Source organism: Crocodylus porosus, unplaced genomic scaffold, assembly GCF_001723895.1.
Source record: "Crocodylus porosus isolate Cpor-Errol unplaced genomic scaffold, CroPor_comp1, whole genome shotgun sequence".
In the NCBI taxonomy this organism is placed as follows: domain Eukaryota; kingdom Metazoa; phylum Chordata; order Crocodylia; family Crocodylidae; genus Crocodylus; species Crocodylus porosus.
This window is the reverse complement of record NW_017728906.1, coordinates 87,287,380-87,302,260: the sequence shown is the minus strand read 5'-3', so window position 1 is coordinate 87,302,260 and position 14,881 is coordinate 87,287,380. Positions and strand designations below refer to the sequence as shown.

General features: G+C 45.9%; 1 protein-coding gene across 1 annotated transcript in view; it reads right to left on the bottom strand.

The window, feature by feature from the left end:
- Positions 1 to 5,789: 5,789 nt before the first annotated feature.
- The window catches only part of SLC9A4 (solute carrier family 9 member A4), a 37,352-nt gene continuing 28,260 nt past the window's right edge, over positions 5,790 to 14,881 (bottom strand). Inside the window, exons 9-12 of the mRNA XM_019529566.1 lie at positions 11,480 to 11,576; positions 8,360 to 8,497; positions 6,829 to 6,916; positions 5,790 to 6,480 (exon numbers count right to left, since the gene is read on the bottom strand). Coding sequence (XP_019385111.1) covers positions 6,125 to 6,480; positions 6,829 to 6,916; positions 8,360 to 8,497; positions 11,480 to 11,576 — 679 coding nt within the window. The 3' untranslated portion in view covers positions 5,790 to 6,124. The remainder of the gene's footprint in view (positions 6,481 to 6,828; positions 6,917 to 8,359; positions 8,498 to 11,479; positions 11,577 to 14,881) is intronic.

Below are 14,881 nucleotides of genomic sequence, written 5' to 3'. Positions count from 1 at the left end.
ATAGTTTCATAGATGTTCCATTTAGTGGCATGTACTGGAGACTCTACGTTAGGGCTATGTGAAGCTTCAGTAGCCGATTTGATTTGGAGCAGATTCAGCCCAATTTGGTGGCCAAATCTCTGAATCGAATTGGGAGACCAATTAAAAGGTCTGAATCAAATTGGAAGCCTCTGAATCGATTTGGATAAGATTCAGTGCCGCTTTGGATATTCGTCCATAAACTAAACAGGCAGCAGTCCTCACCATGCTGGACAGGACACAGATGCCTCCAGCTGGTAAGTCTGTTGTGGGGGGTGGAGGGGGAGGGAAGGGGCATGGGAGGGGGCAGATCAACACTCCCACAGCCAGGGAGGGATTAGGGCTGAGGCTGGGACTGGAGCTGGGGCTGGGACCCAGGCTGGGGCAAACACCACCCAGGGAGGGGGTGGGGTGGCTCTTGCCACTGTTCTTGCTGCCAGTCCGGGAGCACATAGGAGAGGGGCATGTGGCCCAGGGTCTGCACATGGTTGGTGGGGCCAGGACTGTGCTGGACAGAAGTGGAAGGCACTGGTAGAGAGGGCTATGCCCCCCCTGCCGCTCACCCAGCTGGCTTTGCCCCAGCTGGGTGAGCAGCGGCAGGGCATGCAGGGGGTAGAGGCATGTGCCTCCAGATTGGGGCTTGTCCAGAGGCAGCACAGGGGCAGTGGGGGATATAGCCCCTGCTCCCAGTGCCTTCTACCTTCTGTCTGGCACAGCTCCACCCTGCACAGATCCTGGTGCATTTGCCCCCGCCTGATGCCCTCCTGGACTAGTGGCAGGAACAGCAGTGAGAACTGCCAGACAAGCCACCACACAAGCAGCTCGCAGACCAGCAGCACACAATGGCGTGAGCTGCCCCACCCCCTCCCTGGGCAGTGCTTGTCCCAGCCCCAATCCCTCCCTCACTATGGGGGCGTTGATCTGAACCCCTCCATGCCCCTTCCCTCCCCCCCACCACAACAGACGTACCAGACTTCCAGCATCAAGGACTGCTGCCTGTTTAGTCTATAGCCGAATCTCCAAAGCGGTGCCAAATCTTTGGATCCAATTCGGCCGAATCAAATTGGGACAGTGATTGAATCACCAAATTGAATCGCTGTCCCTCTGAATCAGCCGAATCTGAAGTGAATATTTGCGGCTTCACACAGGCCTACTCTACATATGTTTTTACTTTATCAAAGAGGTGTCTGGAACTGAAAGAGCCCCCACACAAAAGCTGTTGGCTTTTGTGGCCAATGAAATTCACCAATAGCCTTTTGTCACATCAAGGGTATTTGGACTCTCCCCTCCTTTCGTCAACTAGGGCATTGATTAAGAATCATTTAACTGGTAAATCTCAATTAAGAAGCGAATTGTCCTAGTTGGTGTCAGGACCTGTAAAATTGGACTATACCATTCATTGGACATTGTGCTGATAGACTTGAAGCTGAACATTTTTATTATGCTATTGGTCTTGGGCCTGCTGCACAGCTTTGAGGTTTTCCTGTGTATATGCCCTCATCAAATCCAGCCTCTGCCAGAACTCAGGACATATTGAACCACACTCTATATCTTTATGTCCTGTTCCTGCCATGATCCATATAGAAGATCCACTACCCCTCAAGGCTGTTTCTCATAAAGTAACTTGAATAGGGTAAAACATGTCAATGACTGGGGAGGGCCTTCCAAATATCAGACAGCAGACAAAAGTAACAACTTGTCCTAACTACAGGGTTCCTCACAATGGTGGCACTTGGAAGTCTTTGAATATCTGCCAAGACCTCACAATCCAATTCTCCCTCCAAAATTTATTTTCGGAGGCAAATTGTTTTAACCAGGTTGGATACTTGATGGCAGTGGACCTACTCAATATCTTACCTGATGGTAGTAATATGACAGAACTACTCCAGAGTCACTAACTCTGGTGGTTCCTTGGAAACTGGCAACAGAAATCAGTGGCAATTAATAGCTATGGTAAGCTGAGTCTTTAGTAGGGGCTGCGAGAGTACCACTGAGCAGGGAAGGCTGGGGCATTGCAGAAGGAACTGGTGGCCCACAATGGGTTGCAATGGGTTGCAAGCAACCTTTTGTTGTTCTTAGATGTAAGACAAACTGCTGCTCCTCCTCACACTGCTCTTTTGTAACCAGTGCTGCTGGTATTGTAAATGCTGCTACAGCTGCTGCTGTAGCTGCTGCCACTGCTACAGCTGCAGTTTACCCAGACACTTTAGTGGGGCTTCAGGATTTTTCCAGATAGTGACTAATTTATGCTTGCATTCTCCAGCTTGAGTAACAAGAGTTGGATACTCTCTAGTTCTGTTTACAGATAATTTTTAGCCAGAATTATTTTTGGATAGAAAGAACTATAGTCCAAAATCAATACCCTTTTGCTCTTTTGACTCCAGGAAAAGGAAGAAATAATTACTCTTCCCCACCAGCAAAATCCCAATGCCAGTGTCAGCCTAGTTATTTCAGCAGCATAGACATGCACATTACAGACAGACTGTTTGCTTGCCTGCCTTCTCCCTCCCTGGGAGTTCTTAAACCTTCTGACTGGATCCCCAAGCAAACTAGTAGATCCTTATGACCTGACAATAGGTTGGCTCATGGAAATGTTCCGGCAAGTGGAACATATACACAGGTAAGCAACAGGGGCCAGGGCAATGCTGAGAGTAGGGGGCCAGTGCAGACATCTACAGGAGGCCTCAAATGCCTCTACACAAACGCTCACAGTACAGGAAACAAGCAGGAGGAACTTACCGTCCTGCTAGCTGACACCAACCCAGACATAGTGGGTTTCACTGAAATGTGGTGGGACCCAATGCACGACTGGGCGGTGAATATCAAGGGCTATAGGCTATACAGGAGGGACAGGACAGGGAGGAAAGGTGGGGGTGTGGTGCTCTACATTAAGGAGGAATATACAGCCTCATCAAATAGCACTGAGTCAGAGGAGGGGCACACTGAAGTGCTCTGGGATAGAATACAAGGAAGCAGAGGGGAAAGAGACTTAACGGTGGGGGTCTGCTACAGACCACCCAACCAAAGGGAAGAGCTAAACCAGGAATTCTTAAGTCAGCTCACGGAGGTAGTTAGGTCAAAGGATGTGGTCATCATGGGTGACCTGAACTTTCCAGACATCTGCTGGGAAGAGCAATCAGCCAGGTCTGACCACTCAAGTAGGTTCCTAGCCCAAATGCAGGACCTCCATCTAACCCAGGAGGTGCACAGCCCCACCGGGGAGATACCTTGTTGGACCTGGTGCTGGCCCTGGGTAATGACCTGGTGAGGGGGCTGTGGGTGCTTGACCACCTGGGTGACAGCAATCATCGCCTGCTGGAATTCACCATCCAGCGCAAGGTGGCAAAGGCCTACAGAAAGGCAGCAGCCCCAGATTTCAGGAGGGCAAACTTCAATGAGCTAAGGAGAATAGTCGGGGAAGCACAGAGGTCCCGGAGGAGAGGGGAGCCAGGTGTCCAAGAAGAGTGGTCGCTCCTTAAGGAGACGATCCTCCAAGCCCAAAGGGAGGTAATCCCAACATGGATCAAAGGGGGCGGAGGGCACAAAAGCCCCCATGGCTCACCAAAAGCATCTGGGAATGTCTCCTAGCTAAAAGGGAGGTGTACACCCAATGGAAGGGAGGGGCCATCACCAGGGAGGATTATACTGTGGTTCCTCAGGGCTGCGGGGGGGTGGTCAGGAAGACCAAGGCAGAGATGGAACTGGGACTAGTTTCCCAGATCAAGGACAACAAGAAGTCCTTTTTTAAATACATAAGGGGCAAAAAGAAGGTACCGGGTAACTTGAGGCCCCTGCAAGACACGCTGGGAAATTTGGTCGTCACACCAGACGACAACGCTAACCTATTTAAAGACTTCTTTGCCTCCATTTTCCTGAGCAGGGACTGGATCAGCACCCCCACTGGGCCCCTTGGGGTGCCAGGGGAGGCGCACCTAGGCCAAGAGTCAGTGAGGATCTAGTCAGGGAACTTCTGGAGGAACTGGATGTATTTAAATCAGCTGGTCCAAATGATCTCCACCCCAGAGTGCTGAGAGAATTAGCTGAGGTCATTGCAGGACTCCTGGCATGGCTGTACGAGAGCTTGCGGTGCTCTGGTGTGGTGGCAGAGGACTGGAAGAGGGCCAATGTGGTTCCCATCTTCAAAAAAGGAAAGAAGGGGGACCCAGAAAACTATAGGCCAGTTAGTCTTACTTCGGTTCTGGAGAAGCTTTTTGAGAGAATTATTCTGGCACATGTCCATGAGGGGCCAGCAAGGGAGATTATGCTTAGGGGCAACCAACACAGGTTCATTAGCAGCAGGTCCTGTCAGACCAACCTGGTGGCCTTCTACAACCGGGTCACCAAATCCTTAGCTGCAGAGATAGCAGTGGACATAGTCATTCTGGACTTTAGGAAGGCCTTTGACATTGTCTCTCACCCCGTTCTCATTAAAAACCTGGGGGACTGTGGTGTCGACACCTACACAGTCAAATGGGTCTCCAACTGCCTGGAGGGCCACACACAGAGAGTGGTGGTGGATGGGTCATTTTTGACCTGGAGGGATGTGGGCAGTGGGGTCCCCAGGGCTCAGTCCTTAGGCCCGCACTGTTCAACATCTTCATCATTGACTTGGACGAGGGGGTAAAAAGCAGCCTGTTCAAATTTGCTGATGACACTAAGATGTGGGGGGATGTGGGCATGCTAGATGGAAGGAATAGGCTACAGTTGGACCTAGACAGGTTACAGGGGAGGGCAGATAAGACTAGGATGGGATTCAACACTGACAAATGCAAGGTGCTGCACTTGGGGAGGAAGAACCAGCACCATACCTACAGGCTGGGGAACTCCCTCCCCATCAGTGCAGAGGCAGAAAAGGACCTTGGAGTCATCACTGATGCCAAGATGAACATGGGCTGGCAGTGTGGGGATGCAGTCAGGAAGGCCAACAGTACCTTGTCATGCATCCACAGATGTATCTCAAGCAGGTCCAAGGAGGTGATCCTCCCCCTCTACAGGCCGCAGTTGGAGTATGTTGTCCAGTTCTGGGTGCTGCACTTCAAGAGGGATGTGGACAGCATGGAGAGGGTCCAGAGGAGGGCCACTCACATGATCAGGGGGCAGCAGAGCAGGCCCTACGAGGAGAGGCTACAGAACCTGAACCTGTTCAGCCTCCGCAAGAGAAGGTTGAGGGGGGGATGTAGTGGCCTGTAACAAACTGGTCAGAGGGGACCAGCAGGCACTGGGGGAGTCCCTGTTCCCCCAAGCACTGCCAGGAGTGACTAGAAATAATAGTTACAAGCTGGCAGAGGGTAAATTCAGATTAGACATCAGGAGGCGCTACTTCACTGTCAGGGCAGCTAGGATCTGGGACCAACTTCCAAGAGAAGTGGTGCTGGCTTCTACCCCGAGGGACTTTAAGACAAGGCTAGACAATCACCTTGCAGGGGTCATTTGACCCCAGTACTTTTTCCTGCCATGGCAGGGGGTTGGACTTGATAATCTGCTCAGGTCCCTTCCGACCCTACAAACTATGAAACTATGAAAAGCAACAGGTCTAGCTGCACCCTGGGTCTCCCAAGCACCTTGCCCAAGAAAAATTCTTAACCAGAGATATGCTACAAGCAGCTGGGTTCCTGGAGCATCAGCAACACATGCAGGCAGCAGCAACTTCCAGTTGCTGATGGCATGATGCACAGCTGTTATTTTTGCACAAGGGCAGCTGTTATTCTTGGTCCCTGACTGCCCTGCCTTAGTTACACTACTGCTCTTGAGCACTGAAATTACTTAAATCACATGAGTCAATGGAATTGCTCGTACTCAAAAATACACACAGCAGGGCCACAGTATAGCATAGGTATATGATATGTGATACCAGTTATATATCATATACCAAATACGCTACACCAATTGCCAGCAATAGAATTACATGCATCTATATATTTATTGTAAATTAAGTTAAGAGCTACCATTGCACTATTTCAGTGTTTCAGGAAAACAGTTTTGATCTGAGTACTCAAGCACTTCATCCTGCTTAGAACTTCTTAGTATCTTCCTTCAGTGCTTGTATAAGATCTAGTTCAAAAGTCCCAAAATGAAAACTGCAATTATAGTTCTGATGAGAACTTCTTTACTTTCGCCGTTGGGCTTTGTGGAAATGTACATCTCTCTTCTCTGTTGCTCTTTTGACTGATTGTCTTGATGCTGCTGCTGCTGCTTCCTCCTCCTCATCTGACTCATATCGCCGCATTACTGCTGTACCAAATTGGGGTTTTGGCATTAAAGCTGGTCTTCTTATTGTGGCTGATCGATCCAACTTGCTTGAACTTCCTGTTTGAGCTGTAAAGTCTGATGGTTCAGCTCTTCTATTTAACTGTGCCATGGGAATTATTTCCTTATGCTGTTGCTTTGACTCAAGTGACCTCAGTCGGCGCTGGGAACTGAACATTGCAGAGACCACATGATCAGAGTCGCTGCCATGATCACCTGGACAGTAACACAAGACAGATTCATATTATAGAAAACATACAGCTATATTTTATTACTGGTGACAATTAAACAAGCCACATTCAGTGTTCCAGAGGATTATTTTAAAAAGCCTGCAGTTTGCAATATTACAACTGCAGCATTGAGTGCAACTCTTGAAAATAACATAAATAATATTACCATGATGGACAATTAAAAAAATAACCTACAGTTCTTTGAGGAAAATAAAATTATTTATGTTAACTAAAGCTTTGAATTTCTAAAGGATATACAATTATAACTGTAAAATTTATGAAACAGTTTTTCTGCATCTCCAGAATAGTAGGCAAAATAAACTGTATATGTTACCTGTAAAGACATCACTTCTTGCTTTTCGTCTAACTGGATGACTGGAGCCATGTGGCAAAGAGAAGTAATGCAAATGTTTGGTGCTAGCCTGTGTATAAAGAAAGAAAAAGTACATTTATCTGTTCAAGGGGGAGGCAGAAGTAGAGCCTGTTCAACAGACAACATGTGCCAGAATGTTTCCTCTGAATAGGCAAAAGTCCTCCTCAGGAAATGGGGTGCAGTTCCCAAGGAACATGCTAGACTTAATTCAGTGGAAAAGCTAGGAGTTGGAGAGCAAGATTATTGCAAGAACAGCATTTATTAGGACAGTGCAAGTACAAGGCAGTGATGGGCTGCTTCTTACTGCTTTTTCTCAATCACATGCCTTCCACACACTTGAAGTCACACTTACAGGCAAACAATTGGGACCAGTGTCTAGACCTTGGTCAATAGCAAGACTCCAACTGACTTAAAGAGCTGTGAATCAGGGCTTTGGAGTGTATGTTATATTTGCAAAAGGAATCAGAACTCATGGGTAGAGGTAATATCTTTTATTAGACCAACTAGATTTTTGCAAAAAATATTCTTTAATCTAGTTCGTCTAGTAAAAAATATCATCTCTAACATGAGTTCTGATTCCTTTTGCCTCTAGACCAATACAGCTACAACCTGGATACTTGTTATACTTGTATGCACTTGTGTACACACAGTGAGGATCTTGTCACATATTACCCTTAGGACAGATTTTATTTAGATTGTAGTAAGCATTACTACGTGTTAAAAAGTTTTCTGAACATGCGCATGATAATGCTTACTATGATCTAAATCAGAGGTGTCAAAGATTCAGACAATGACCAAGATCTGACCCATGGAGCCACATCGTGTGGCTTCCACTGCTGGCTCTACACAGAGCCAAATTGAGACAACCCATTACCACCACCACCCCACCCCCCTGCACATGCTGGATCCAAAACCTATGATACCCACTTTGGGTGATCTGGGATGCGAGCCGCACAGAGTGCCTGCTCCCGCTGGTCTAGGGCAGGCACCACATGCAATGTGGGTCCCAGAGAGGGTGCCATGTGTGGCACAGTCCCAGACTGACCAGAGCAGAAACTGGATCTGGCATGCTATGGAGGAGCTCCATGTCCCAATCTAGCAAGAGTGAACACCATGTGCACGTAGTCCTGGACCAGCCAGAGTGAGCAATGTGGGCACTGGATCTAGTATACAGGGGGGTATAAAAAGCTAGCACTTTTAAGCACAGTTAACACGTCTTAAAAGTAACGGACAACAAGGCTGTGAGTGTCCTGTCATTTACAATTTACACTGACATGTAAGTGACATTACATTACTTTTTGTAACATTACTGAATTTGGCCCTTGATTTCCATGTACTTCCATTTTCCTGAGCTCTGTGGGAAGTAGCCATTTTACTTATTGCACGTGCAAATTCATTAATGACAGGTTTTGTATTTACAGAGACTTGCAGATTTATATAGAGCTATGCAAATATTTCCATGTCCTGATCACACAAATAGTAGCTTGCATACAGGTACTGGTCTCCCCCAAGGTAGGCTGTGTCCTTTCCTTAAGCTCTGCCGTAGGCTGTTCTGGCGACGGATGAGGATTTCTTTGGCCTGTTTCTCACTTGTTTCAGTTCCCAGAGTGTATCTGTTATAGGATGGTGCCTGAAATAGAAGATGCATATGTTTAATTCTCTTCCCAATACACACTCAGAGCTTTAATTGGTTGAAACAGCACAATCTAGACAAGTGTCTGCCCCCGACTTACTGTCAAACCTTGCACCAGTTTTGTCTCCACTATTTCATTTGCAGCACTCCAGTCCTGCCCTAATTGGAAGCCATAGGACTTATATTCTCACTGTGGGGCAAACCCTATGGGGCGTACAGAAACCACTGATCTATACCATTCTTATCTCAATACAAGCACACCTAGGAACAAGCTACTGATTTTCCTAGAAGCAAAGGATTTCTTAATTCTGGGAAGCATTCAGGGGAGCAGTGAGCATGTACAAAAAGAGCAGCTGGGCCCCCCTTTTCAGATCCTGCATCAACTAGACCTTAGCCAGACACAGAGATTGGAGCTATCTCTAGTACAAGCCTGCTTTATGCTAACATTTTCACCAGCCTGCTGTCAGAACAGCTCAGTATTTTGGGTCCTACCAACAAAACCTCCATTTACCAACAGGGTTACTTCTTGTTCCTGAGTGACAAAGAGCTTTCTTTTGATATATTTCTACCAGCAGAGGCCTGGTGTTGACACACATTTGCCTGTACTATTATAACCCTTCTTAAAAACCACACCAAGGCAGAATACTAACTTCCACCGTGACTGGTCTACTAGGACATTAGTATCACTGCATCAGTCTCCACATGTGTATCCCTTTACACCTGTTCAAAGTGAGTGCAAGGTAGGTAATAAACCCTGTTGCCTGATTCTCAGCTGGATTGTGGCTGCTTTGCCCCATGCTAGCAGTGCAAAGGAGTCTAAAAGCAGGCTTCAGTTTAATTTTTGCCCACTTTAAGGAGCTTTTACACCACCTGTGGCATCACTGTAGAAGACAATCAGGCCCTTTCAGTCTAATTTGACAGTTTCACACTCACAGTGCACAAGCATGAATGGCTGGAAAAGACAAAACAATAGACAGCAATAGCATAACTTAAGGTAGGCAAGCAGGGTACCAGTCTCAGTTGCCCACTTAGTGAGGTCCCAGAATGGTGGACCCCCAGGGAACCTGTGCCAGGACAACAGCAGCAGGTCAGTACAGGGACACCCTGCTGCTACTGTAGAAGAAGCAATCAAGGCCAGTAGACTGTGCTACAGCAGCAGTGAGAGCCAGGGACACTTTTGAGCCCCTGGAGCAGGTAAGGCTCCTACACCATTCCTCTTCTCTTCATGCACTTAGCACCCTGTCCCTTCCAGCACTCAGCAGTACCCCTATCTGGTGGACAGAGAGATAGCTAGCCGTGTTAGCTTGAAGTTAGGCAGAAGGCAGTATGGCACCTTATACTGCCCCTGATCTCTGCAAATCCATTCATAGTATCTGATAAAGTAGGCTGTAGCCTATGAAAGTTCATGCATCTCTGAATGGGCTTATAAAGCGCCACCTGCCTCTGATGAAGTGTTAAGTTTACATCCTGCAAAAAGGGTGAAAGAGTTAAGAGAAAAACATCTCCTCATGGGAGAGCTGTTTGAGCAAATTCATTAATACTTGTAAAAAACTTCCAGGATTTCAGGTCTGATTTTAATTCCACATGAAGGAGTCTCAACCTGATTCAATTCAAGAGATCTCAGTGAACCTGTTTTAGTGTAGCAGGGTATTATTAAGCCTTCAAAGTGCAGAATAAAAGATAAGTATTAATATTAAAACCCTTATTGTCCAAAACAAGACATGGTTTTAAATACCATGCTACAGTGCATGAGCACACATTCCTTTAATCAACTTTGTAAGAACAAAAAGTTCTTTACAGAAATGTTCAGGATAGATGTACGGGGAACATGTTGCTAGGAATACAAAAAATTCCTGCCATAAGGATCATATGGGCTCTTGTGGAGTATTGAACAACATGGCTGTGGAGTATTGAATAATATTAGGAAAGCCTAGCTGATTAATAATGACAGATGTGCATAGCATAGACTTTTCCAACATAGTGTGCATTGCCTTAATTAGCTCAGTCTATCAGCATAATGTCAAGGTTACCCAAGTATTTGGGCTAACATACTCTGACATACAAGCATTCATTGGAATCCACTGGATTGCACTCTATTTATTATTAGGCAATTCTAAACAGAGGCTGCATCTAAATCAGATCTCACTACATTTTTACAGGATAGTCACATGCTGTTTTTGCAAAACAAATTCTTGTGGAGGCCCAGCCAGTCCTCATCTTACACAGAATTGGAAACAGGATGTGGGGAGTTGCTCTGCTGTCCTGCAGTGAGGGTAAAGTTTGTCTCTCACATAGCATAAACCCTGTAACCCGTATTCCTGTACATCCACTGGCACACCTTGTGCCTACAAAATAGCTCTGATTGCTCACAGCTGCCCACTGAGATTACAGTAATCTCTATTTCAAACCTTCTCTGTAAATGGCTTGCTTAGTAGAATAACTACAGCATTTGTACAGGTACCAGTATCCTGAACAACCATATCAGCTCCATCATGTCAGTTGCCATGGGAATTCCTTATACTCCTGCAGTCACAGGTCACAGCTTGTGTGTGACTAGAGGGAGAGGGCTTGGAAAGTTAAACCCTGGAATCTGTAATCATGCTTTGCAGTATCATAAAGGAAGCCATTCCTGAGTCTCTTGTAACTTTACAGCTAGGGAAGCCTGACCTCTAGAGCTTATTTCTAGATTTTCTTGCTCTGTTGCACTGTAAATTACATCTCACAGTGAAAAGTTAGAAGACAGACCTGGTTTCTTTTCTACGCAGAGTTGAATTTATAGCTGGTGTAACACAGCAGTCCCACTGAAATCCAGCTGAGGAGCTGGCCCCATATATTGCACTGATATTGTTCTGTGGCTCAGCTAAGGATAACCATATCAATGCTGCTCCTACCATTGGCTGTTGCTATGATATGAGGGAGGGCAAACGTGATCTTTTGATCTACAAATACAGGACAATATTAGTCAAATTGCTTACACACCCTTTGTCTCACTTGGTACAGATTATGTGCAAGCATATCCCGCATGGACTCCACCTCTTCAGGGGAAAGCCTATGCACTCTCCGATTTCTGTAGCTCCTGCAAGCAGAATGGAACACAGATTTTAAAAGATCAAATATTTTCACTAAAAGTATTATGTTCCGATGTTTAAAGCACCATATATGTGAAGAGTACTTTACAGAGCCACACTGCTAAGGAATCACCAGGATCTGAAAGAGAAAAAAACTCTGAGCTTGTTTATACTGTACATGCATTTTCAGAGGGGGGAAAATATTCTCATGTTGTGAAGTTGTTAGCCCTAAGTTGCCATACAGTTTGCAAAGTTTAACACGAAAGGTCACATTTTCCCCATAGTAAAGTCTTGGAAGATTTTCTAAATCAGAGATTTGGGAGTGACATGGAGCATCACAAAATATTCATATCTGACTCTTTTTATCTCTCTCTGCAAGAGAAATGTATTCCCATTCCCTGGGACCATCCATTTTGTAGGTACCTAATGATTTTATTTCCATTGTGCTGATGCAAAGGGAGAGGACCATCAAGCTTGTACTCAGAAAGGACAAGAAGGTGAAAAGAGACCCAGAAAAGAGTCCCAGAGAAGGAAAGGTTACTATACAAATTCTGTAGGAATTCTGGCTTTTAGGACTAGGGAATGTATAGAGCTATATTGTAAGAGGGAGATACAGTGCCTGCTCTCAATTCAAACTTCAAGAAGGTGCTTAAATTATCATTTTTCCAATTTTACCAACTAGTGCAAGCCAGTACCCAACTTTTTTGTTGAGGAAACATCAGGTGTTGGTTGATAGGAAACAGAAACTGAATTTGCTAGATTAGTCAAACTCTGCTGTTTGGACATAAACCCAGGAGAAGGAAAAATAGATAGAAAATAAAGGGCTGTGATCATCCTGGATGAACAATAATGAAATTTCATATAATTTCTCTGATTTTTCTTTTCTTTTATCTTGTTCTCTCTCTTTTCTCATCCTTTCTTTTATATTGACCTCTCTTGTCTTCAAAGCAGAAAAAAGTCTGGATCTAAAGGTGTAGAGATAGGTAATGGGTTCAGGTAATGGGTTCAAACTCAAATACTTCCAAACTTCAACTTCAAAAGTGTTTAAGATCCTCAGTGTTGGCCTTGGCCTATCGCAAGAAAATAATCTTGTGATCAATTCTTGTGCGTGCGCGCTGATTAAACCTATGTCATGTGTGCTAAACGTCAAGTCTGAAAAGTTAAAAGATAGCCATATACAATTCCAATGTTAAATAGCCACATTGTATAGAGGTTAAAAATGTACATGGACTAGTTTAATATATATTAGGCCTGTGTGAAGTAGCTAGTATTCTCTTCGGATTCAGATTCGCCCAGTTCGGGGGACAGTGATTTGTTTCAATGATTCAGATCACTGTCCCAAATTGAATCGGCCAAATCTCTGAATCAAACAGGCCCCACCCCTGCCTACTCTCTGAGCCCAGTCAATGGCTGCCCTGCCTGGCCACAGCCTCCAGACTCTTTAAAAAAAAAAGCCCTCACTCAACAGCTGCTGCCAGGCAAGGGGGAGAGGGGGAACAATCCCCACTGCTCCCCAGTGACCCATGCTGCATGGGGGGACTCTGTCATGAGCCCCCATTCCCTGCCCACTCTCCCAGCCCCAGCGTCCCAGCTCTTTAAAAAAAAAAAAAAAGCCCCCACTCACTGGATGCTGCCAGGCATGGGAGCCATCCCTGCTGCACCCCCTGCCCCACACCCATTCTCCCAGCCTCTCCCCCAACCCCATGGCTGCTCCCCCGGCCTCAGTGTCCCAGCTCTTTAAAAAAAAATGTCCCACATTCACCAGCTTCTGCCAGGCGGGGAGGTGATCCCCACTGCCCCCCCACTGTCTCATGCTGCATGGGGATCTCTGCCATGAGCCCCCAGAAGCCCTGACAGCCACTGCAGATTCTGGTGAGTGTGGGGCTTTTTTTTTTCTTAAAGAGCCAGGAGCTGGGGCTGGGCAGGGCAGCTGTTGATGGGGCTGGGAAAGCAGGCGGGGGTTGGGGATGATCAGGGGTGCTGGGGGAGTAGGCAGGGGATAGGGCTTGGAAGGGGTCCCCCCATGGTCCCCTCCCCCCTTCTCCAGCCCTGCCCCCCTACTTACCAGCACGGAGTCCATGTCCAGCTCTCTGCAGTGGTGAGTGAGGACTGCTCAAATTTCCAAAGCTCTCCAACACCTTTCCAAATCGATTCAGAGAGCTTCGAAGTGATTCAGACCTTTTTATTGGTCTTCTGATTCAATCCAGATTAGGAAATTCAGCCACCAAATTGGGCCGTATGTCCTCTGAATTGAATCAGCACTTGAAGCTTCGCACAGCCCTAATACATGTATGTTACATTTAGGCTGAAAGGTGACACTACAGAATACCCAATAACCCAGTAGTCAGTGTGGAGCTTCAGCCTCACATCCCACCTCTGAATTAGGCAGAGCAAGACACTTGGGTCCAATAAATGTCTGTCCCAATGAATGATAGAGACTCTGAATAAATAAAGCAGAGTAGCAACTTGAACTTATATCTTCCTCCTGAGAGGCAAGTGTCTGATCACTGGGCTATCAGTGAGACAGAGCAGGAGAGAATGTCTCTTTTCTGGTTTGAAATTCTAGCCTGGATCCAACCAGTCTTTCCTAACAAAAGTTTTATTGAAACTGCAATATTCCATCCAAAAGTGTTAAGGAACAGGCATTTTCCAACAAAAACAGTTTCCTTTAATTTGTAATTACTGCTGCTTATGTTTTCTGAAGTACCAGCTTTTGAAGTCCCTATGGACCATTGACCAAAAGCCCACTGACCACCAGAGGTCCATGAAAAAAATCTAATAAATTCTTCCTTACACAACACTTTCCCTTCATGGTTGACACAAACATCAGGCCATTCACCTCTTGACCCATGGATCCTCAAGCGTGCAGTGCACCTACTGAGATTTTCTCTCCCACAGAATTGGGAAAAAGGTAGAAGAAAGTAGGCAGTACCAAAGAAACACCATGCCTCCCCCCAGTTTCCCAACTCCAGATCTGCCCCCTCCACAAGCAAATGGAGGAGGAACTGTAGGTGCAAAACCATCTCAGTGCTTATCACTTAGGTGACTCAAATAAAATTCCCCTAGCTTCAAAAGAGCTTGATACAGCAATAGAACAAACAATGCAAAGGTAATCTGCAGAGTTCTAACACACAAATAAAAAGTGAACATTCTTTTCATGGGATTAGCCATTAACCTACCAGGTTGATAACAATGAGCATAACAACTGAGTTACTTTTTCAGTTCATTGAGTGCTCCCTTTAATTTATATTTCACAATATAGGATAATTTCAAAAGCCTGTTTTTAAATTAAACAAGTTCAGTATACTACCCA